Raw genomic sequence first — 25,918 nt, 5'->3', positions numbered from 1 at the left:
CTCTAAAACATCTGTATGGCCTGTATTAGATGGACTAATGTGAAAAATACAATGTTATAGTCTGATGTGAACTGAAGGACATACAACACACATTCACTGCTGTGAAGTTCAACTGGAAATTCCACATTTGAAAATTTCCTACTTGGAAAATGTCAAACTGTTTTTGAGGATTCCCCGTTCAAGCAGAGCATATTTGCGTGACTGAGAAAAGCTGCTCGGGGCAGTAACAAAGATGTCCATTAAATGGACTGGCTTGCTTTATAAAGAACTTTGCCTGAGGTACAAAAAATGAAAATACCTACCCAGCTTATATTTAGCTTTTCTTACCACTGATGACCATTCTAGTATCAATTTTCTTCACACTCATCTCAACGTCCAGCCGATTAAACGTTATGTTTCGATGGCATATTTTAGACCTTTAGAGTTTTATTTGCAAAACGTTAAGGCTTAAGCTATTAGAACATGCTGTAGTTGGACTTCATAGTCTGGCACGTCCACAGGGTCGTGTTCAGCACAGCACAGCTGAAAAAGAGCGGCAATTTCCTGCAAGCAGTCGTGCTGGCAGATCTCTCTGGCCGTGAGAGACACAGAGCAGGTGTCCGCTTGTGGGCAAAGGCAACCATTCATGAGCAATCTGGGGTTTATCTGGCATTAATAATTCTGTCTTACATGGCCTGATCTGTGTCTAGCTTCTCCTGAGTGAGGTCATTATAAGAAATAATCTTCTGACAGGAACATAACGGTTGCGACTGACAAGTAATTGAGATTTTATTTAGGTATAGTAAAGTCTAGGAGACATCCCCAAAGTCAGAAATAAAATTGCAGTCAATGGGCACATTAGTTCCAGTGAGCCTTTTTGGTATATTTGAATAAACCCCATTTAGTGATATGCTGTAGTTTGCTTTTTGCCTTTGACAATTTTTTAAAAAGGTTTCAAGTTTAGTCTATATTGTAGTATACACCTCATATTTTCATGGTTTAATCTATCCTGAGGGGGCTTTAAAAGCAGACACTTGTCGCCAGGAGCCGCTTTTAGGAATTATGTGCTTTAGAAACTCTTAGAATGGCAGACCCCATATACTGCCATTATATGAAGCAGATAGGGCTGTGGATTTACCAAACAATCTTCTATGGTTCTACTTGTGAACCTTGCCTGAGGAGGGAGTAAATAAACGGCAAATTTGAGTTTTTGGCTGAACTATCCCTTTAATGTTGAAATTCGGTAATCGCTGCATGCCTACATGACTGTATTAAATATAGGTCTTCTGGGCCTAACATAGAGAATGTTAGTAAGGGTAATGTTGGCAAGGTCCATATGGTGCAATTCTTTTATTTCATAAAAGTTTTTTAGGTCATTTGACCCATTCCATACTATAACTCATACTTCTTATCAACAGTTACGATTAGAGGATACAGAAAAGAGGATACTTATGGCAATTTTCCAAGTCATTATTTGGCATGTTAAATATTGCAATAAATATTGCACTGTGGACTTTATGCCGAGGTATTATCGTACAGAAACATTTTATATTTTTACATCCCTATTTATAATATATTATTTTATTTTATTTATATTTATAGTATAAAATAGCATAAGATAAATCCATCTTCATTAGTTTTTTGGTTGCTGTCACATCCTAAGACACATTTACGCTTTATTTATCAACAACCCGTATACGTCAATTTGCTAAGTGATAGGCAGGCGAGGAATTTGCTATAAAGACCGAGACCTTGACATTAGTCTTATCCTAACCCCATGACAGAACAAGCAAAAAAAAGGCTACAGTGGTTACCATGGTGCTGTTTCTTAAAATACATCTAACCTACAAATCTGCTGCTAAAGTCACATTAAGAAAAGGGCCACGACTTGGACATTTCTCCTCAATAATCATCTCGCGTTCCAAGTAAAGTTCAGGTTTCTGTAAAGAGTCTTGTGTGTACACATCAAACAGAACAGATGACTCATTGTGTGCGTTAAACATCAGTTTCAGTGCAGCAGGGCACCATGAGACACTTTCCCTACAAGCATAAACCAACATGCTCTGTACACTTAAAGCCGACTTTACTTTTCTTCTGGCGGTGATGTGGCCAAGATTTTAAAGTTTTAGTATGGTAAACAAGAGGTTGCAGATCTCTGGAACACTGTAAGGGCATGGAGTGAGGGACCAATTTATGGGACCTTTATGGCAGTTGTTCTCCACTCGTTCTGTAACAAAACCCATGGAAAAATGGATCATGCCGTTTTCTTCCAGGCACATGGGATTCTAACCTACAGCTCTCTATTTGGTATAATCGTCATATCTGATGTCTTAAACAGACTGATGAAGATGAGCAGTGTCACACACATTATCCGGAACAGTCCACAATCAAACAAAAAGCAACCTTCTATAACCTGCGTAGAGTTTCATAACAAGTCAGACAATCTCTGTCTGAATCACATTAAACTCTGGTGTCTTTTTTTCTCTATAGGCGCTATATTTTCTTATATGAAACGGGATCAATTATCTGTTGGCGGTTTGGTTTTATAAATATTTTTGGTGACATTAATAAATGGACATGCAAAAATTAATTCATCCCATAATAAACAAGAATGTAGTTGGCAAGATTCCTGTTTTTGCTACAATATTGTTTATTTTAATTGAAAAATGCCTTGACTGGTTACACTGTTTTATAACCGTTTAAAGAAGAAAAATATAGTTCCCTTTCTGTCGGTCTCTCAACGTTGTGTCGGACCGACAGATGGGGTTTTGTCCTAAGAACCTACCATCAATGAAATTGGCGCCTGTGACGGCTGGTGGCAGGGGCTTCCCACCTTACCAAATGCTCTGGGACCTCCTACCGATCCACTGGACAGTTAAAATTTTGCGCTAGCATTCATGTCTGAAATGCCCAGGCCAATCACCATCGCTTCGCTAGAGATTGGACGTGGCACAGCGCAGTGTTGTTTTCCATAGGAACCCATGGGTCGGTTCGACACAACGTCAAGAGACCGACAGAATGGAAACGTCTTGCTTACGGATGAAACCCTAGTTCTCTGATGGAGGGAACAAGACATTGTGTCCTTCATACCACAACGCGTGCCGCCCGCTGCAGCAGTCGAGAGATGCTCTCAGGCTCCACAGCCCAAAGGTGGATGAAGGCAGCACGCCGTCTCCATTTTATACCCAGATATCCGGGGGCGGAGTCCGGCATGCAAAATTTATTTGCCAATTTCATTGGCCGTTTCTAATCTAGGCAGAAGATGATAGGTTCTCTAGATGAAACCCCATCTATGTTTTTGTAACAGCTTCTACAAGCACAGAATAATTTCCCAGAATAACCAGCAAAACATTGAAGGTCAGTACAAGCAGAAACTATATTGTATTTAGAGAAACAGCAACATATAAGCATGACATGAAAGAGGCAGAGACGAGGCAAGCTGAGAGGGGTAAGATGAAACATCTTGATCTTCAAAAGAAACTCATAGTGGTGCCTGCCTCATGTTACAGGATTTTTTATCTGTTGATAAGTCGTAGAGAAAGAGAAAACAACATCCAATCCAGATGATACAACCCAGAGGAGACAGGTGGAAAAATACAACGTAAAAGACAGATACAATGTTATGTATATTTTATGCACAATGTTTTGTGACTAAGAATTTTTGAGGTTGTGCTGATGAAATCAATCAATCTTATGTTAGGTGATCCCTTGTTTGTTTACTTCTATTCCCTCTGTGCCTCCCTAAATCTGTGCGACCCATGTGACCTACACATACGTATTGAAGAAGGCTGAGAGAAAATAACAAATCCAGTTAAAACAAAATTTTGTTGAGGCGCAACGCTATTAACTTCCAGTTAAAAATTAGAAGTAAAGTTAACTCAGGTTCAGGTGAAGCAGGATGTGAGTTGTGTTAGTTTGTGATGTGAAATGGTCAACATCTTCACAGCAGACAGCGGGTGAATGTTATAGTGAAGGTCTCTCCCCTGTGGACTCATTACACTTAGTGTGTGTGTGTGTGTGTTTGTGAGTCTGTGCGTGCGTGTGTGTGATGGTTAAAGTAAAGTGCATGTGAAACGTGAATCACACCAGACAGACTTTGTTTTAACCATACAGAAAGCAGCTCAACACCAGTGCTCCAAAAGCCTGTGAATTATATATGAGCCAGACGGCAGTGAAAAATACTGTGTGAAATTAATTACTTGCACACAATCTGGTTCATAACACATTTTTCACTTCCTCTCCAACACACACATGTACCCATTAAAGAATGTAAATCTACACTTATTTCATCACAGGGTCTGTTATCATGCACAATTCCCTGTAGGGTCAAAACACTGTATGACAAAAAAAGACAAAAAAGGTTTTTCTAAGGCATTGTGAAGCACCTTTATTTTTAAGAGTGTATGTGCTCTTGACATACGTCATGGATGCTTGGGTTTGCATGCAATGGAATCTCTCTACAGCTCAGAATAAAACTGAAGCATGTTGAGATCAAATGTTTTTATTATGTTTGCGTAATAGCAATGTAGTTATACCAAAAGCTATATAACCGCAGCAAAATATTTGAATTATCATTTTTTTCAATCGGGTGACCACAGTCTAATGGGTCATGTGAGGTGGATGAGTTAAAAATATTTTATTGTCAGTACTAATAATAACACAACTCCTTTATATTATATTCATTTTTGGCCCATTTAACTGTACGAGAGCATAATGTTGTGTGTGCACGTTGCACCTAAGGGTTTCAAGTCTGTTTTAATGCAAAGCTACATGCTACTAACTAGCCACAAAATACCAAAAAATTGTTCATTTAGTTTTAAGAATTTTCTGTATGTCTCTCATTGACTGCAATGCATTTGTGTTATATCAGCCCAATATTGCCCAAAGTGCTTTTTTATATCGGTTTCGGCCATTAAAAAAACTCATATTGGTCGACCACTAACTGACAGCCTTAAAGTTGTAGTCTGCAAGTTCTTTTGAGTACAAATTAGCTTAAACCAACTATTGAGCAAGAACGATGTTTAAAACTGTGTCATTACCCTTGCTGAATTCACCACGGAAGGCTTGTAATAATGGTTTGTAATTTGCCCTGTCGGGTCGACTATCCCGGAGATCCTTATATGGTGTCTTTCGTCTATGCGCAATTTAGTCACATTCGTACACAGAACGAAGGGGGTCCGGCTGCTAATCCGCATGTGGATGCGAGTGACAAGCGATTCATAACTTGTACTCACAACTGCTGGGTAGGATTTCATACAACGTTTAGTATTATTTATGGCGGCGTTCAGTACTTTTACATATAATCGCCAAGCAGTGTTGACATCTTGTTTTTCACAAATGATGAATCCCCAGAAAGAACGAACTGATGACAGTTTAGAAAGAAACAGGGAATGTGATCAGACTCGTGCGAAAACAAGAATTAATATTGGCAAGGCATTTCAAAGGTGGCATGAACACTGTGATCTGAAAGGATTGTAAATGGATGCAGACATCACTTTATTTCTTCTGAACAGGTAACGTTAAGACATATCAATATTTCAAAAGATAACAGAAAACCATTGCGCAATTGTTGCGTTAATACAGACGGGTAAAGTTTCATCGGTTGTTCTTTCTCTCTTTGTTATGTTCATTATGATAAACGTTATTCGAACGGGATTAGTATTATCTGGGGACCTCATGTGATTTAGAAATTATGTTAACGTTACCTCCCCACATCTGTATTTCATATTGCACGAATAAGCATGGACAAGTGAAGCCTCTGATTTTACGGACTTATATCCCAGATATGATGGCAAGGCTTTGCATACAGTATACATAGTTGTATGGTGTATAAGGATTTATGACCGTGCCTGTCAGCATTTGAGACCCACGTTCGGGCATTCCATGAAAAATAACTAAATGTCCCAGCCCCCTGAAATAATATCAAAACACTTCAACACAATCTCCAATTGCGCAATTTGTGTCTGTTTATGTTCTTATTTGTGTTATATCACCTGCCAAAGAAATACCTACGCACATCACCTGGAGTAGCAATTACAAATTGAGATGGCGACAAAGAGGCCAATCCAACGGACTGCCGCTTTAAAGGAATAGTTATCTTTATTAAATATCCAAAATTACTGAAAAAGTGTCTGTCTTAAGACAGCAAGTTATTTACATAAAAAAATGGCCAAGACTTGCCCCTGACATGACAGCCTTCTGATTGGGTCTTGTAGCCTACTTGGGCCATCTAACCCATCTGTGAAACTGTGATAGTGATTCCATCAAAGCTTCAGTTACAAATGTCCATTTAAAATTCCAAAAGACATTTTCTGCTAAAGCTCCTCCAATTTCTCCTCAATACCCAGGCTCACGCCACAGTGGTTGGATGCGTCATCGAGCATCAAGCTGAACCTGATGAGCATTAGGACCCTGTGTGTTGTATGAGGTTCTTTGTCGCAGTGCCCTGTAATCTCTGTCGTGTTAAGGCAAGCCATGAGGAAGCGCGCAGACTCCCACAGTCACAGTGATGTGGAATTTGACAGTAAGGTAACACACACATGGTTTAATCCTCCACAAGGCTCCTGTTCAAAAGTCAAAACATTGTTGAAGACCTATGTGAAGGTCTGTAGTCCATATGCAGCAAGTGCATTTGGCAGATGCTTTATCCAAAGCAACTTCCATCGCATGATTCTATTTGTATCGGAGTATGTGCAATCCTAGGGATCGAACCCATGCCAACGCCATGCTCTAACAACTGAGCTACAAGAAAGCCAAAATATATGAAAGCCAACAATCAATGTGAAATCATGAATAAGACTTTGAACTGTAGGCTGTATCAGCTGTTAACTGTGAGGCGATTAAAGGGATAGGTCGGTCACTGTGAACATCACCCTGGCAGTGAATAACTCCACACAGATGGTCTCTTTCCCTCATCCACACCCATTATTCAGACAGTGGACGCCCAGAGATGAAAACAAAAGGTATCCAATTTCTCATTGAGAACTGCAAAACTCTACACCATTCCATTAAAGATGACTGTGCATTATTAATTTGCTATTCAACACCAATGAACAGCCATCAATTCAGAAAAATAAGGTGAATATGACAAAGCTAAAGTGCATTTACCCATTGCATTGAAATGTTGTTTTAAGGAAGAAAAATAATATATACTCTACATTATACTATTATGAGTAACTATTACAATAACCTTGAAATGTATTTAGTTCAAATGTATTTAGTTGCTGTGTGTATATGTAAGGAGTCTGCCAAGTTGGAAAGCCGAAAGTGAACAAATAACAAAGTTATTGGCTTGGGAAAAAGGAGTCGACTCTGAATCTCGCGAACTGTCTGTCGTTCTAATTTCAGTTCCGGGACAGATTTGCGTCGCTCAGTGTAATGTCCGTTTACGTTCATTTTGTGACACTGCATGCGGTAGACCAATCACATCAGACTAGACCATCTGACCAATCAGATCAAATAAGGCTGACAGAAAGGAGGGGATTAGACAGATGAATCGCCAGAGTCAGTAAAGAAGTAGAAAATGAAAGTGTTTTTACACACTGCGTACGTTAACTTGTTGGAAACACTAAATAATCCAAAGTAGGACTTTAAAAGAAAAAAAAAAAATCACAAAATATAGTATAGTTTGCTCCATAACTGCCATGTGACCTCATTATTGAAGTTATCACCAATGGTCTGTATACATAAAATGCATAACATTACCAGGAAAAAGTATGCAGTATGTGATAGTAGCATTTGTCATAAACATACCAAAACCTGAAATTAATACTGGAGATGGATTTTAATAAAAAACTAGTACAAAGAGTAAGGAGTGATGGATTTATCTCTCTCCTGGAGATGGGTTTGTTGGCTGCTAGCCCTGCTCGAGGTCCAAGCACCTGAGGTGAGCATTTGCCAACTAGACCAAGTGGAATTAAAAGTGCTGGCTCACAAACTCATGGACACAACCTGTCCTAACAAATACAGTTTCTATTTCCTGCTGCTTTAAGAATTATATCTTTTTGTCTACTAGACAAGTCAGAGCTTGAACTACGGCCTGGGGGTTTACTGTATCAGTGACTGACTATTTGAAGTGCTCTCGTCTCCTCTCTCTCACCCTCTCTTTACAGAAAAATAGTAGAGAGACATAGTCCATTTTATAACCATTTGTGTGTTTTCCCGTGTTAGCAATCTGTCCTGTGATGTGACTGACAATTTTTTTTTCTGGCTATTTTTTCTTTCCTCAGGTGCATGTGGACGCCTATAGTGCGTTTTTATTTGTTGCCGTATTGGGTATTTCCTGCGCTTTTGTTGTTGGTTATGGACATCAAAGAAAATTTGCCTCAGAAAAAGATGCCTGACAAGTTCTTGAATGCTTAGATGTTAGAAAGAAACCAGTGACAGGCAACTTATTGTTTTGTTTTGTCACTTCCCGCAAAACACTTCTCTTTCTCCTGAGAGATAAATTCTCTATACACCCATTTACTTCCCAGTCATTTATTTACAGTAGCTAAGGTGCCAGTCTTTGATTCTCAGAGTTCAGTTATCATGACAGAATTCCCAGCAATCTCCAGGGAAATTCCAGCACTGTTTTCCCCCTCATGACTCTCTAGTGTTCTGCCTATCGCTCTTTCAGTGTTGTCCAACAACACTCCTACACAATGTTTGTTGTGTTCAGAGAGCACAAGAATTAATGTCAAATAGTGAGTCTGGCTGTCTGCCTGTGCAAATCTGTGAACATCTATGAAGTGTAATAGTCAGAGCTTAGACATCTGTGGTTTTAAAGTTACAGACCTCATTTAACACTGACTGTTTGACCACGATCTCAGTGCAACTAAACCAAATGTATCATTGCATATGACAGTAATATGCTTTAACTGATCTGTTTCCAACAAATATCAAAAGGGATTTTCCTGCATCAGAAAGTAATTTAAATAGGGCGTTTTCAAACTGGGCACGTTTGCTGGGGTCTGAACCCGATCGCGATTGATCTCGGCACCTCCCGCAGCATTAGTTTGGTTTCATACTCAGCTTGATACTTTCGAACCCAGGTGTGTTTGTGTTCATCTCATGTCATCACAAACGTGTAGGGCGTATGATAGAAAACAGAACACGGTCAATATTTAGCATTTTTTTATTCATTTGATGCTATTATGCGCAGAAGAGTAAACAGCAAGTCATTTGCCGCTCTGACCTCATTTGCTTCTTGTGAATATAATGCTCTCGCTTGAATCCAAGATAAATCATCAACGCTATCATCTCTTACAAGTGTTTCGTGAAGTAAATACATCATAATTGGCTAAAAGGCATGTGCTGGTTACTTTACTTCCTGATCAAAATGTGGCCTCAGGTCCATGTAGCGTTCTCATTTTCGCGAACCACAGTTCAAACGCAACCACACTCAGACCACCTCCTTCAGGTAGTCTCACGGTAGGGTACCTTGGTGCACACTAGAGATTGCTTAACAGTGTTCACACTCACATTAGCGATTTTTCATTTGAACAGTGCCCCGTTCCGAACCAAACTTCAGGTGTGAAAGCCACCTTAGTGGTCCTGTAGCACAACTGGCACAAAATACTGTGGGTTCAATGACAGGGAATAAACATAGTTTAGATGTTAGAAAAATGTAGCCCACAGATTGAAAGCTCTGTAATTAGTTAAGTATCTACCACATGTGTAAATGCATAGTCAATTTGTAGAATCGAACTGTGAATCACCATATAAAGAAAAAATGCCGCTCACATTTTATTAATAAAAAAACAGTCAAATATTAATGAGGGACATCATACTTTTGTTTAATAATTTATAGATATTTCTTTTCTGAAATCATATAAAAAAGTATATTAAAGGTTTGAGCCATATCTAAAGAGCAGAATATAGAATTGAGCTCCTTTAGGTTTTAGATAGAAAACAACAACCTAGCAACCCCATGCCAACCAATCAGAACATCATGGTTGCTAATTTCCCTCCAAAAAAATCAACAGAAACCATCACAGAAATTCGAATGGATTAAATACAAACTCTAATGGTTTCTATTACAATACCGTTTTGAACCATTCACTGTTTACCATTAAAAAGTTAAGTCAAGTTACAAAATTCATCTACGCTGTGCATTTTGGGACATTATTTCTTGTGTTTATTGGTTCCCATCGGCGAGATAACGTTCCACTAATAGACCTCAACACATTAGAGACCTACAGACACCATTAAGGTTTCCATTAAAACAAAATTCAATTGCCATCATAACCATTAAATGAATTTTGGGAAATTTGGTGATGGTTTCTTTTATTTTAGCATGGTTTGCACTGTCATGCACCACTTCAGACATCATAATCTAGTTTTTCTTTTCTAATACTGCTGTGCAGCTTCTTACTGCAGTGCTCTTGGTGTCTTCCTAGAGTCAGTCAAGAACTGTCCGAGTGCCATTAAAAACTGTTTTAAAAAAAACATCCCCTACGCCGCAGTTCTGTCAAACTAATACAGATATTAACTTAAAGAGCCTGTGGCATCTCTCCAGAACACTCCCTTTATTAATCAAGAGTGAGCACTAAAACAATCCTCCCTAGACATCAGCACACAACTACTACACCAATAATAAAATGCCTTTACTACGAGACTCACTTTAGCAATGAGAACCCGAAGCTGTGTCACACCAGCACTTTAACACAGAACTCACACTGGACGACACTTCTTCTCCTGTCAGTACTGTAGTGTCTCATAGTCAAGCTTCATCATGCAGTTTCTGAAATAAGCCTTCCTTAATCGGCAAACCAAAAATACTAGTGTTGAACTACTTTGTAGACATAAAGAAAGGATGGGATGGATGGGAAAGGAGTGACTCACCAGGACTCGGTTCTCCACTTTATCTCCTTTGATCTCCAGTTTAACTTTCTTCTGAACCACCAGCTTGATCTTCCGTCCCACTGCATCTTTTACGCTCTCTAAGAGGAGAGACCAGGAGAAGAACAGATTAGGAAACTTTTTAGAGCTATTTACCAAAAGCAAAAATTATGATGTCAAACAAGTTTTTAGCATTATTTGCTGGTTCTCTCCATCATTTTAGAACGCAGATAAGAAAGGACAATCTTTGAGTAAGCATGGTTTCACATTAAAGGGATAGTTCACCCAAAAATTTGAATTCTGTCTTCATATACTCACCCTTATGTAATTTCATACCTGTATAAATTACTTTGTTCCGATGAACACAGAAAAAAGAGATTTGGAAGCATGTTTGTAATTTTCAGTTCTGGGACATCATTGACAACCATAGTAGGAAGAATTAAATGGCAGTCAGAGGTGCCTGAGAACTCTTTGTTTTCCTTTATTCGTAAAATTATTTAATTATCTGTTCAACAGAACAATAAAAACACAATATTTTTTTCCTACTATGTCTGTGGATGATGTCTAAGAACTGAAAATTGCTAACATTCCTCCAAATATCTTTCTCTGTGTTCAACATAGAAATGTAAACAGGTTTGAAACAAATACAATTTTGTGTTAGTGTACAATTAAATGATGCAGATTTTTGGATGAACTATCCCTTTGACATATCCACAGAGAGAGAGAGAGAGAGAGAGAGAGATGGCTGGATAAATGTGTGTGTGTGGGGAGGGGGGGGTAAATCACATTAATTTCACATCAAGCACAAGTTCACATGTCTGGCATGGTGCAGATAGTCACCAACAGTCATATTTATACCAAAGTTCCACCTTTAATCGATTCTTCACACCCTCGCTGACTCTCTCTGTCATCTTGCTCTGGAGTCTTGTAAAAAGTGGGTCATGCCTGCTGCTGGGGTGCAGTTGTAATATCTGCAGCTCATTGAAACACTGTCCAATAAACGCATCGCTTGCTCTGTTAAAGGAGTAGTTCACTTTAAAATTATTCATCGACTGGTGTCGTTTAGAGTCTTTTGAAGCTACAATGAAGTTGTAACTGTTGAAGTTCATTAGCCTATATGGAAAAGAACACTGGAAAGCTTTCCTCATAAGCCTCAACTTGTTTTGGACAGAAGATATAAAAACACGCAATTTTATTTAAGAATAATTTAAGTGTTTAAGTGTTGATCTCTGAGTGGGATAAAATAATAGCCAATATTGTCTAATAAACTTCAAAGACTTTTTTTACTCCCATTATTTTAACTCCCATGTCATTTTCAAACCCCAAGTTTCATTGTTTGCCACTCAAAACAACATATTTTTAAGAATATTTATACCAATAGCTCTAGAGTGATATTATGGCAAGAACGTATAACAGAATCATGGTCACCATAATCTCACACACACACACACACACAGTGTGAAGTGAACTCAAATTCCAACTCATGTTTTCTCGCTCTGACACAAACATAAAGTGAATTCAGGTGACAACCATCGCTGCGACCCGTCCCAAAGAGAACAATGCCTCACTCTCTTCAGTAAGATCTCCTTGTCCTGTGGTCAGTAAAACACTAAGGCCACTATCTCTTCCTCACTTCACATGGGGATGCTCTGCTGCTAATTACCCCATTGTCAAACACAAGAGTTTGAATAGGTAATGAGGTCCCTTTCTGCTTTAAATCCGCCACATTTGTCTCTTTTCCCTTTGAGGGTCGGAAGCCTGTGGGAACGGGTTGAGGAACATTCATAAGGGGTTTTCTCTAAAAGTGTCTACATTCATTGCTATGGGACAGACTAAAACATGCCCATACACCCTGTAACAAAGTACGACCAAGTAGTCCACTGATACTAATGCACTTGAAGAAAATGTGCCTTGTGGGGGAATTACAAATGAATTCCACATATGTGTTGAGGTGTAGGGGAAATTAATAGCTACAGTATGTTGACAGATACAGAAAAAAATGACTACTTATGACTACCTGAGAAGGATTTGCTTCTAAATAACAGCAGAAACCTCTTATTTGTTGAACTACACAGGCAAGTACACTTCCGTTGTAAAGTTTTTATTTTTTATATACACGTGTGTATGTTTCGATTGGGAAAAGCCTTACTGTTATGAACTACTGGGTGTATGGTGACATTCCAACACCGCTTAAGAAACATTTAACATCTATCTCCTGTGCAATCTGCAGCTCTGAATTATGTTTTCATACATAAGTTTTCCTTGAGCAGTGCACATCCAAGTAAACGTATCCAAGTCCGTGTAACTTCACAGACAGGACAGGAACCAAAATGTATAAAAGAATCTCTCTGCTCACCTGATCTATACTAGCTTTATAATAAAATCACTACAAGGCAAACATGCCTCAAATTTGGGTTGACAGTGATAGTTTAACACCCCTCCCTCCAAAAATCAGACTGATTTTTCCCATTATACAACAGCATACAATAAAACCATGAATACAATACAGTGATTGTATACGTTGATACTGTTAGCTCTGTCAGGAACTGATGATATGAACACAATTCCTTACAATTATTTGTATTCAGTGCAGCTGTGTACACATTTAACACAAACAATAATAAATATAACATAACAATATAACATAAACAACAAAATAAAACACATCATGACGTTCAATAACACAGAGATACTGTGCGACACGATGCACAACATCAAATACCAACACAAAACAAACACTAACAGAATATCAAGAACAACAATAATAACTTTGAACTCGAACAAGCGGGATTTAACTCTATTCATTCATTCCAATTAAACGCCGTATATTTGAATGGTAAACCTGAAATGTATTAATAAACAAAGCAACGCTCGTTCATTCTATAATATACTTAATGGTCTATAATAAACAGCATCTGTTTAAAACATACGAATTTAAACTATTCGATTATTTTGACTACTCGGCGATTATTTGATGTGAAGCGATAATATACACAGGGGTAGAAATCCTTACCAAGCAGTTCTTTCGGGACATCTGATATTTCCTCACTCATTTTACGGTTTGACGTCCAAAATGTGTGCACGGAGCAAAAACCAGACAGACGAGGCAACCGACATAAAACATGAATAATAAAGTCGATCGGGGTAATAAAGGCAGGTCTTCTCCCCTGTTTGTTAGGACTAGATATCAGGTGCAGCCAGGGACACTTTGGTTACAATGTTTCCCCTGTAATCTACTGTTAGCGTCTTCGCGCATCTCCCTTTGCACATCGGCTGGGTAATGGTTGTGGAAAATCATTCATGAAGAGACATCGAGGAGTACGAAGAGTAAAATCCGCGTATTGGAAGAAATTGCATGACTTGTCCGCTCACCTCGCGAGAATCTCAAGCCCCTTATCACGGACGGGGTGTGATTCAGTCCGCCTGGATTTGCCCCTCCTATAGCCGTCGCTCCTTCTACATCCGCCCGAGAGCAAATCACGGAGCTCCCGCTCCAGATGACCGGTGAATGGGGCGCAGAGGACATCTGGTGGTTTATCGTGGAATTAAAGGGAATATACATATAATAATGGGATATAATAATAGGGAATTACAAAGGAAAGGACATGCGTGTATTAAAATATACTTGAGAGAGAGCCATTGTCCCTATCCTTTGTGCAAAAGAAATATGTTAACACTTCTCTTATATAGAAATAAATCTAAAAAACAAGATTTCCCCATTATACATTTTCATATCATTTTTTTGATGTCCACTGCATGGGCAGCATGACTGCATCAGGAAGTGCGTGTTTTAACCTTGTGAATTACTATTTAAACTAATCAACATAGCCATAGCAACATAGCAAGTATGAATCTGTCTTGGTTTCGATGAGTTGAAGTTCAAGAAAGTCTGCCATTCGATGAGGTTACCAAAAACATAAATGTGTATTTAAGTCCAAAAGGTCATACAAATGTTTAGACGAAATACTGTTATTTCAGTTAGCAAAACTGACAACTCTAAAATTTTCTCTGAACAAGTCGAAACAGTTACACAAGACAGATGGATACATGTTCATCTCAGAGATGTGTTTTATTATTGTTAGAAATGGATGATTGTTTCTGGTGTGTGACTAGTAGCCAGGACTGACAGAACCCGTACACATTGAGACAGTGATTCACTTTTATTTTTCACATAATGTATAGTAAATACACAGGACACAATTTTCAATGCAATATAGATCTGATCAACTTTTCTGACTGTGTAAGTAATAAACAAATATATGTATCACAGAAATCTATGTTCACCCGAGGTAATGCAGTGACTGTAAACAATAAAACTGTGTTAACAAACAAAAAATTCAACACACACAAAAAAACAGGCCTGACTTAAATGCGACCTATATGGCTCACAACAACACAAAGCATGAGACAAGGGCATGACTTTACATTCTAACAGCACACACAAACGCCAACTGAAAAAGTACAGTTAAGGTCAAGATCAAAGTGAGGATTCTTTTTGGACTTGTAAATAATGTTAAAAATAACAGAGCAAAATATTGTTGGATAGGTGCTTTATTGTTAAAAACGAAAACAAATTTCATGAATTTCATGATCTTTGCCGTTGTAGCCTCTGACCCAGATGTTTTAAAAATCTCTTCAGTTTACAGAGAAAAATGTTTTGATGAGCAAAGAAACCCCGGAGGGACCTAGCAGATGTTGGGACGGGGCAAGGAGCGTCCCGGATCGCCCGACCAGCGATGTCATGGCTGGGGTTGGGCCCGATGGTGTCACTCTCCCTGTGGTCTTCCCGTCAGTGCTGTGTCTGCTTCCATGACAGCTGCTGAGGGGGCAGTGGTCTCCTCCTTGACGTCTTCTTTCGGGGGCTGCCTGGGTCGGGGGTGCCGGAGCCGGGGTCGAAGAGGGCCAGGGCTGCTAGGAAGAGGGCCTGGGGCTTCTGGGAAGAGGGCCCGGCTGCTGGGAAGCAGATGCCGCACGGGATCTCTAAGGCCTGTAGGCGGCCGAGTCGCGATGGGGTAGGATGTGGATGTTGGCCTCCGTCTGCTTTTTCACTGCCGAGAACTGCTGGGAAAAGTCTTCAACAGTGTCACCAAACAGCCCACCCTGTGCGATGGGTGCGTTGAGAAAGTGAACTTTCTCAGGGTCACGCATCTGCGCAGGATAAAGCCAGAGGTAACTCTCCTGGACCACAAGTGTGGACATCGTCGGCTCAGGGCCCGCGCGGTCACCTTGGTTGCCCGTAGGGCGAGGTTGGTGGCGGTGCGGAGTTTCTCCATAAACCCTGGGTCGGTATTACCCTCGTGGAGCTGTTTCAATGCCTTGGGCTGGTGGACCTGTAGGATGGTGATGGCGTGGAGAGAGGAGGAAGCTTGGCCAGCAACTGTTTAAGCCTTCGACACCAATGATTCAGAAAACTTACATGCTTTGGACGGGAGTGTAGGCCGATCTCTCCGTCGTCTGCGGGAACAGGTACACCGCGACCACCTGGGGCACATCGACCACCATCAAGGGCAGTAAGGGCGTTGGAGCTGGTTTGACATGAACGAGCCGAAAAAGGGGGCGTTCCAGGTCTTACTAAGATCGTCATGCACCTCCGGGAAAAATGGAACCAGAGCCGGACGCGGCTTGGAGGATGTGTCCACGAAGGCTGCCTCAGTGTGGTGCTGGAGACCCAAACACTTGAACAGCCACATCACATCCACAAGAACAGCGGGACATGCAACGCTGGAGAAATTAGCTCTTTTAAAATCAAACACCTCTTGAACCGTCGAGACGCCCAGGGGAAGTCACAGCAGGAATTGACAGTCCGCTGCACCATGTCGGAAGAATCCGGCAGAAATATAGTAGTTGCTAGCTCTGAAGTCGATCATCAATCGAAGGCTCTGTAAAACAAAAGGTAAATGAATGCAGTGCGCCATCTCCGTTTTATGCCTGGATGTCCGGGGGCGGAGTCCGGCATGCAGATTTCATTTGCCAATTTCATTGGCCTTTTCTAAGTTTATTAGAAGTTGATAGGTTCTCAAGACAAACCCCATCCGTTTGTACGACACAACGTCAAGAGACGAAAGGGAATGACCCTTATATTATCTTAATCACGATCTTGTTGCCTAAAAATTATCACCACATTGAAACATGTCAGTCACTCCTGGCAACTGTTAACTAGGCTTGGAAAGAACGTTTAAACAGCAGTGTTACAACTAACCCCACTGTATGATAATGTATACAAGACAATGAAATTGAAACAATGTATATTCCATTAATCTAAACCCCATCTGATATTACAATATTAGGGAGAATACTTTTTTGTTACAATTGTGCAGCATCTTGTGTATAGATGTATAATATAACAATGGTTAGATGAGACATGGCTTGATGATTGATTTGCCGAGACAATCCATCACAGGTTTGGCATATCAAGATGCTGATTAGACAGCAATATTATTGCACAGGCGTGCCTTAGGCCGGCCACAATAAAAGGCCACTCTAAAATGACCAAATATTTGAGAGAAATTGTCTTTATGTTGATCTTTCCCTAAAGCTTCTGATCTTACTGGTAAATATGGCTTTGTAGACTGCCCGTAATGTTAACTCATTGGCAAAATGTTAAATTACACTTTGAATAAAAGCATCTACTTATTGAATAAATGTAAAAAGAGAGAATAATGTAAAGTATGACCGAACTGATTACCATTTAGCTGTTTTTGCTCTATTGATTAAGTTGATTAAGTTTTTGCTGTATTGACCCTGCTACTGTAGATCCACAAGGTCTAAAATATTATGTAAGATAAAAATCTGAAATACATGTGGCCCTTTTTGATAAACTAAAGGTCAATTAACTTCCCAGTGGTCAATGTTTGTGAAAATGAAATTATGAGCTTCTGTAAATTCATTCAATAAAATGTTATTTGCCTCTTCAACTGTAATAAAAGTTGCATGGGTGTTTGTACAGATCATTTTCTGTCAGTTCATCATTATAGAAAGCTCTTTCTACAGTGTAAAAAAAACAAAATGTGTCGAAACTATATACAGTAAAGTCATGTTCCTTTCCTCCTTTGTGTGATACCACTCTCAACGTGCATCACACTATTTTTTACAAAGTTTCTCAGCGTCAGGCAAGAGCACCACATTCCAACACAACACAGCTACTGATCTCCTAAACACTTTTACAACTACTTCTACAATGTACTGCATCCTAAGTTAACAAACTATAGCTACAAGTTCAAAATGCAGCTGATAGAGGTCATACCATATCATAAAATACTGTATGATCACATAACCCCAATCATATCCTCTCCATACTCTCTATTATTAGTATAAATGATCACTCAAAAACAAACACCTATGATTCTCACCTTACCATGACCACTAGAGGGCAGTGTATACATATATACTGTTTATACATATGAAGAGTTTGGTTTAAAAATGAATTAACTCTATATAAAAAAATCATGTTAAATGTTACTTTGACCTTGGACAAAGTAACATTATTAAAATAATTACGTCAATTTTTTACAAATAATTTATTTACTTTTTCTCAAATTATATTTATGGCTTGGTTCAAATAAACATTTATACATTTATACAAACCACTATTATTGTGATCCGTGTTTGCTTTAGTTGGGCTCTTGACTCTTACATTTTAATGATACGTTTACATTGTCTGATGTGGCAATGAAAACTATGGATTAAGTTATTAATGTGTGAGTCTTGTCTGATCCTACAGTGTGAGATTCTAACAGTGGTGCTAAAACAATATGAACTAATAGAAAACACTCCATTTGTTCAATTGATGACTCAATTATACATCAATTATACATGAAGTGTATGAATCTCAACAATTGTGAAAATCAACAAAAGAAAGCTTCATGCGGCGATGCATGCTTGGTTATATCATAGTACAAAACTCATTTATGACTTCCAGCACGCATTTCAGTGGATCTATTTATCTGAATTAGTTTGATGATTGTCACCACTGTTGAGGTTTGTATGATGATTGATGTCTAAGTGTGACAAGACAACTGTCTGTTTATGTCATAACAGTATCTTTGCATTTGTGAACCTTGACGTAGTAAAAGATTAACTTCCACATTATTTAGCATCGCTTCTCCTCTTTGTCAAAGCTTGATAGACATCACAAAATTTTTTTTTTTCTTTTTTATTCACAAGTGTTCTTATTAAAAAACTATTGTAAACAATTAAGAGAAAAGAGATTTTATTTAAACAAAGTCAGGGATCAAAAGCCCAACCAAAGCAATATGATCACAATAATGGTGATATGGTAAAATGTATAAATTTTGCATTTGAACAAAGCCATAAATATAATTTGAACAAAACTAATACAATGATTTGTAACAAGTTGACATAATTTAAATTAACATTTGAACTTTTTGAAACTCATTTGATTCTGTGGGGTCCAATGTTATTTGGTTACCAACCTCCTCTGATTTTCAATCAACAGTCAAGCCTGATGCCCTTTCCTGCAGTGTTTCCACAAAGGGTTTGTTCCTTATTTAGATTTTTTTCTTAATCAGATTTGAGAAGTTTGACTGTTATAGTGACTAAGTCATATTTTTTTCATGTTCATGCAGCAGCACTGATGCAAACTTAAGCATAAGTTCACAGTATGCTCTGTCCTAGTAAACTTTAATAATTTAATTTAATAACTTCGTAATTGATGATGTTTTTTCTTAGCACAGCATCTAAAATGAATGTTATTTTTTGCCAACGACAGTATATAAATGTCAGTTGGTGCCATGTGCATGTTTGTTGCCTTCTGCTGTCATTGAGAGTTATACATATACCGCATATATTACTACCAAATCAAATCCCTTTACCATATGCACAGGTGCAACAGTATGTGAGAAACTTGTTTGCAGTTCTGACCAACATGGCAGTATGACAGATTACAAGTAACAAAGTATTACAAAACTTAGACATTTCTTGTACACATTAACACAGTAAACATTTCTGTACAAGTGGTAGACCGTAATACAACGAATGACACATCATTTACATGTAACTACACAGCAAATGTACACAATGTGCTTAGTGTACACATGATAATGACACATAATTTACATTTACTCTAACTACACAGCAGCAAATGTAAGAAAAAATGTAGTGTACAGTGGTACGTATCAAAATTAAAAAAAAAATATATATATATCTTTATTGTCCCACATCATGTACCCAAGTGTACTAATGGTGAAATTCTTAAGTACAAGACTCTTGGCCATGGCAGCACAAGCAACAAGATATGAAAATGTACAATATACATAAACAACAATATACACACTTTACACAATATACATACATTTACACAATACACAATAAATAAAAGACAATTGTACACAATATAAAGTACACACATTTCCATAATATACACAGAGTACACTGCATTGTCAAGGGATTTATGGGTGGATGTATAGCTTATACATAACTTCCAGTGATGTATACTGGTAGTGCATTGTTGTATTACAGTAAGACAGTTTATAAAGTTGTGCGTGCTAGTGGGTGATAAAGTGCAGTGCTAATGAGTAGATTGTGGGAGTCAAGTGTTTAAGAGTCTGACTGCTTAGGGAAAGAAGCTGTCATGTAGTCTGCTGGTGCGGGTTCTGATGTTGCGGTATCTCTTTCCTGATGGAAGGAGTGAGAACAGACCATGACTCGGGTGGGTAGTGTCTCTAGGTGGGAAGTACCACTCACTGCAGAGCTCTCTGGTTGAGAGTGATGCTGTTTCCGTACCAGGCAGTGATGCAGCCAGTTAGGATAGTCTCTATTGTGACGGTGTAGAATCGAGGGAGGATGTCGTGATTCAGGCCAAACTTTCTCAGCAGTCTCAGGCTTCAATCTGAGTGTTCCATGTGAGCTCCTTTGTGATATTGACACCAAGGAACTTGAATCTGTTGACTCTCTCCACTGGTGCTCCGTTGATGGTGACAGGACTGTGTTCTCTGTCTTTCCTCCGTCCACCACCAGCTCCTTGGTCTTATTGACGTTGTGAGAGAGGTTGTGTTCTTCACACCAACGTGACACAACCATCAGTTTTAAACCAATGAAAGGCGTTCTTTGCGGATGAACTCAAAGTCTCAAAAGAGTGATTGCAAAAATGGTGTATGTTTTCCAAACTCAAGTTTTTTTCATCACCATGTCCCTCGGAAGAGCACTAATCCAGATATGGCTTTCTGAAAAGGTGTTTATTTGGATTAGGTTGACCCAATCCACTTTCGCATTGAAAAGCTGGCATAAAAATGAGACACATTACTTAATACTAGATTTCAAAAATAGGATTTCCAGATTTTGAACAAGTGAGTTTCAACATGACTATGCCGGAAAGAACCTCAGCTACGGAACTGATCCACATCTAAGTGTGGCCTGTTTCTAGGGGAAAGTCCTGCTGTGAAAATATGGCTTTCACTTATTCCCAAACTTTTAATTTTAGTAAAGACCACAGTCCAAGGGAAGGCAGACAATAAACGCAACGAATGGAGTTCCCCTTTGTGGTTTTAAAGAAGCTGAGAAAGAGAGATAGAGAGAGAGAGAGAGAGAGAAAGAGAAAGAGAGAGAGAACACAAAACAGGGAAAAAAACACCAGGTCTGTTTAATCATTGAAAAAGAGCACATTTAAATAATTTAGCCACCACAGTATCATAATTTCTACCAATCTTTCATGTGACTCTCAGTTAAAATATCCAGAAACAGTCTTGACTTCATTTGTGGTGTGCTAATGTTTGAACTACCTCTAATGGTTTCTTCGCTTGTTTAGCATGGCAAAAGATGAGTGAAATGCGGTATCCTCATGCCACTAGAAATTATTTAGAGCTCATGCCTCTGTAACGTTGAGCCAGACACTGACAGAAGCCTGAGAATGAACCGTGCCTTTTAGATTGACTGTTTTGCTCAGTCCCATCTGCTGCAGAACATGTTTATGATGAGATGGAGTCTTGTGGGCAGTGTTAGATAAACTTAACTTTTACATTTCAAACTGAGCCATCGACTAGCTGCTTTTTAAGCCAAATTAAACACACAAATGGCAGTCTGTTTATATCAGCGCGGTTTCTTTCTAGTGGCCCGGATTGACCTGTAATGGTATGATTTCATGAAACATGTTGCCCGCTCTGACTTGTGGGAAGTATTGTCACATCATTTTCTTCACAAATCATCTTGTGAAAAGGCCATAGGTTGATTAAAAGGCTTATTATTGTTCTTCGACTTATAAATGTTTGAGGGTAAATACCGCTATCTCATTAAGTCAAATTAACAGAGCTTTTATTTCCGCCAAACATGTCGAAACAATTCCTCAAACAGGTGCTTTGTTGTTGCAGAGAGACAGTTTAATAACTGTTTTCCAAGAAAGAAAATGATCTTCAAGAGTCAGAAAAAAGAATAAAACAAGAAAGGAAAAAAAAGTGTTGTCATACAGTACAGTGCAAGTTTCTTTAAAAGAAAACTACAGGAAATTGTCACGTTGGGGGGTGGAGGAACCCAAGAGCAGGCAGCAGTGAGGGGGAAACAAAAACAGGACTTTAATAAAAACAAAACCCCACGATGGGGAGCAAACAGAGAGCACAACTAATTATAAACAGTAAACAAAAGGACATCCCATGTGGGGGCAAAACTAAGGAGACAGGATAACTATAAACTACTTACAAAACAAACTAAGACATGACTTGGTAAATCATAAAGTTTGAGACACAGATCCACAGATAAACAGTTGCACACAGGGCAAGGCACACAGGCAAACAGGCACGGGTAAGTACAAGTACAACGAACGAGCACAGGACAATCGACACAAGGATATTTTATAGGGAGACAGACAAAGGATAATTAACAAGGGAGCATGTATAGGGGGTGAAACGCTGATGGAAAGTTAACGAGGAAACGAGATGGCGAGAACAGACGCAGATCAGAGAGAGTGTGGAAGATCAAAAGGGTCATATTCTCTCTCTCCACATAAAACCTCAGGCTTCGACATAAATCTTCCACAAGACCAAGAATAGACATGACATGATGAGGCATGGTCCTGACAGGAAATACTCATCTAGATTCTTCAAAAACATGTTTATTAAAAATGGAAACCATGCATTTTACTCTGATTTGTTGTGACTCTGATTTCTGTTGTTAAGTAAAAGAGTGCAGAAGACCAGTTTATTTGTTACTTCAGATGTAGAACATCCACGTTTGTACATCATTGAAATGTGTGCTGCACATGTGAAACTTTATAAGAAAATCTTGTGTAGGCTACTCATATCAGTGTGTCATGTCGGCAAATGGAACTCTTTGAAAGGAAAAAATTTGCTATGTGCATTCACACAAATAACTTTATTTAAACATCTCAATGAAATAACAGGACACTGAATACTTAGAAAGGAAAACAAAATTAAATTATTGTGTGATTATACAAACAATGAATCAGACTTTGCATCGCTATAAGTCAGAACTGACACTGCCGCCAAAAAAAGTACAATTTATAATGCACAGCAGTGTTATTTGTTTAACCATATCACAAAATGTTTTAATGCTTTAACATCTTTTATCTTAAAAAATGATTGATGACTCTACGATTGTTCTGTTCTATCTCAACATGTCTTTGTTTTTTTCTAGACTGATATTGTAACATGTGGTTATTTTTAGGCTGTTGCTTTTCTTGCATATCCACAACATATCATTAAACATGAATAACAGGCACAATTAATGCAAATTTCACAATCCCTTTGGACAGCGAAAAAAAATTGAACTCTAACTATCGAGGTATTAAAGCAACACTATGGAACAATTGCTAATGGGTTCCCCATGTGGTAACTAGTTTCTAGTGTCATAAATACTGTCGCTGTATATGCTTCCCCATAGGCAGTGCAAAACACATTAATTTGTTGACTAAGCTGATGGAACTGGCGAAAGCAGAAATGTCGTTTGAAAAGCCTTCCATAGGCAGGTGATGGGCAGGGCTGTGCGTACCAAGCCGAACAAAGAATTTACAGAATGTGTTTGTAGCCGCTGTGAGGCTGCTCATGTAGCAGCGAATTTAGAATTTGTCCAGTAGTTCTATCACTGAAATAATTTTAGAGACATTATTTTAAGTATTGCTTTAAGTTACTAGAGACATGATGTTTTGCATTTCCACATAGTTCGTAAATCATTGAAGTGTATTAAAAAAAGTAAACGTTATTGTGCTAGCAATACCAAAAAAGCCAACTCTCCCGTTTATTTGTAAGTCGTTGTAGGGGAGGTTTGCCTAAGACTAATATGGCAGTGACATTTACATATCGCAGAAGTCCATGAATTTCTAATGTCTATCTTAACTTATGCATTTCCTATGAGTCTGTTATGTTAGTGATTATAATGTTACAAAGCTTATAGCTTGTTAGATACTAAGTCAAACACTGAAAGTAACATGGCGATAAATCTGCAGTTTCCCATGCAAAAAACCATTCAGGTCCTGGTCTTACACTGTTAGCTCAAATTTACGGCAATGAAGTGAGGTTTTACTGGCCTTCAGGACAGAGTCTAAAAACGTGAATGAAAAAACTCAATACAATTATACATTATTAAGACATCTAACTTGTTAAAAATTGTGAATAGTTTTTCTGCGGTTTTGTGCATGTCATTTGAATGAAGTGTCTTAGGTAAGCCTTTAAGCTGGTCTATGCTAGCGGCTTTAATCCATTCAGAAAAGAAGTTAAGTAAAAAGTCTCTTTTGGAGAAAACTGTGTTTCGCTTTTGCTGCCTCTGGCCCAGATTTCTCACAACTCTCTTCAGTTTGGAGAGCCGTATTTTCTGATGAGCAAAGAATTGAGGCAAGAAATCCCTCAGTATGCTTAACCCACCTGTAAGAAATGTAAGATATCATGAATAAACATTCAAACATTTTTTACAACAACCCTTTTAAACACAGTCTATACTGGTTGACTGATTTTCTTTGGTCTTTCACTCTTATTCATAGCTGTTTTAGCCGTCGAGGTTTTTTTTCCCTAGCAAGTCAAGCAGGTCTTAGTTATACTTTTTCTATTCTTGGGTCTGTAATAAGCCTGATGAAAAAGACAGTGAAAGAAAACCTGAAAATCTTTTATATTCAGACTCATAAAGGATTGATTAAAAACATTCAAGTTTTAAACAAAATTGAGAATTTGCTCAATAAAATACCCCGTTTTTTGCTGTAGTTACTTTGTTGTGCGTTGTCTGTAACTAAAGTAACTAAATACACCACAGAAAGATAAGTAGACGTACCGTCTTTCTGAATATTCTGACACGTCATGCATACGTTGTCATGCCAACGGCTTCCATTCAGCATCACGACAAGACCCATGGACTCGCAATCTGTGTGTTTTACGCACTTTGCGCTCGACGACGCGCCTGCTGAAAACGTGCCTCGCGGACACCTTTCGCATACCGTATCACTGTGAACGGTGCCTGTGGACAAAGATTTCACAAAGTTAATCTATGAACTACAAGCAAGGGGGAAAAAGCACCCATTAGCAGTTTACATAATGTACCTTTCTTGTGAACGCCGTCTCCAGACGGACACTCTGTGTGCTTAATGCAGAATTCAGCGTGCCAAAAAAAGCCATCGTTACACTCGCAGACTCTGTTGTTTTTTGGTGAGCATTCTACTTTCACGTGCTGGTTTTCCACGCAGAAGATACCGCAGTACAGGCAATTCGGTAAGTAGTTCCAGTACTGGGTGAAATGGTTCGCCGGACAGGGCGAACACACGGTGTCTCGGGTAGGAGTGCAGTGCTCGACCATGTAGGTCCCGGCGGGACATTGCTTGCATTTGAGGATCTGCCCTGTCTGTCGGTCCATGTGCTGGTAAGTGGGGACCTCCACTGTCGATGCATCAGTGCATGACACGAACAGCATTAACGCTAGAAGCAACTGAAAACAATTGAACGGCATTTGAATAAGGTTTTACATTTAGTTACATACATTCATTAAGCGGCATAGTGTACATGCGGATGTAACGCGTGGCTTTGCTTACCATTTTGCTGTTTCGTCCTGAAAAGATGAGAAGCGCGAAGTGCTTTTAAATGTCAATTTCCACCCACACAGAGGGAGGACCCAGTCAAGTTAAGACTTGAGCTTCTTCATTACATTAAATAAGTTTCAGTAAATTGAAATTAAA

At 38.8% G+C, this 25,918-nt stretch overlaps 2 protein-coding genes across 3 annotated transcripts in view; both read right to left on the bottom strand.

Moving 5' to 3' along the window:
• Positions 1–14,218, bottom strand: part of LOC130432813 (F-actin-uncapping protein LRRC16A-like) — an 87,194-nt gene extending 72,976 nt beyond the window's left edge. For both annotated transcript variants that reach the window (XM_056762319.1, XM_056762320.1), the window contains exons 1-2: positions 13,814–14,218; positions 10,804–10,901 (exon numbers count right to left, since the gene is read on the bottom strand). In XM_056762319.1, coding sequence (XP_056618297.1) covers positions 10,804–10,901; positions 13,814–13,853 — 138 coding nt within the window. In that variant the 5' untranslated portion in view covers positions 13,854–14,218. The remainder of the gene's footprint in view (positions 1–10,803; positions 10,902–13,813) is intronic.
• Positions 14,219–23,099: 8,881 nt separating this feature from the next.
• Positions 23,100–25,828, bottom strand: LOC130433032 (tumor necrosis factor receptor superfamily member 6B-like). Its single transcript, XM_056762680.1, has 4 exons — positions 25,775–25,828; positions 25,290–25,671; positions 25,024–25,206; positions 23,100–24,623 (listed from the first exon to the last, which is right to left on the bottom strand). The coding sequence occupies exons 1-4, from the start codon at positions 25,775–25,777 to the stop codon at positions 24,304–24,306; spliced, it is 888 nt and encodes a 295-aa protein (XP_056618658.1). The 5' UTR covers positions 25,778–25,828; the 3' UTR covers positions 23,100–24,303.
• Between the last annotated feature and the right edge of the window lie 90 nt (positions 25,829–25,918).

This window comes from Triplophysa dalaica, chromosome 12, assembly GCF_015846415.1.
Source record: "Triplophysa dalaica isolate WHDGS20190420 chromosome 12, ASM1584641v1, whole genome shotgun sequence".
NCBI lineage: Eukaryota > Metazoa > Chordata > Actinopteri > Cypriniformes > Nemacheilidae > Triplophysa > Triplophysa dalaica.
This window is presented reverse-complemented; position numbering and strand designations above follow the sequence as displayed.

Bases quoted from the DNA above. Each gene is read 5' to 3' on its own strand.
- LOC130433032 (XM_056762680.1), bottom strand. The intron at 25,207-25,289 runs GTACATTATGTA...CTTTGTCCACAG, and splicing joins AGACGGCGTTCACAAGAAAG to GCACCGTTCACAGTGATACG. The intron at 24,624-25,023 runs GTACGTCTACTT...CATTTCTTACAG, and splicing joins TCAGAATATTCAGAAAGACG to GTGGGTTAAGCATACTGAGG.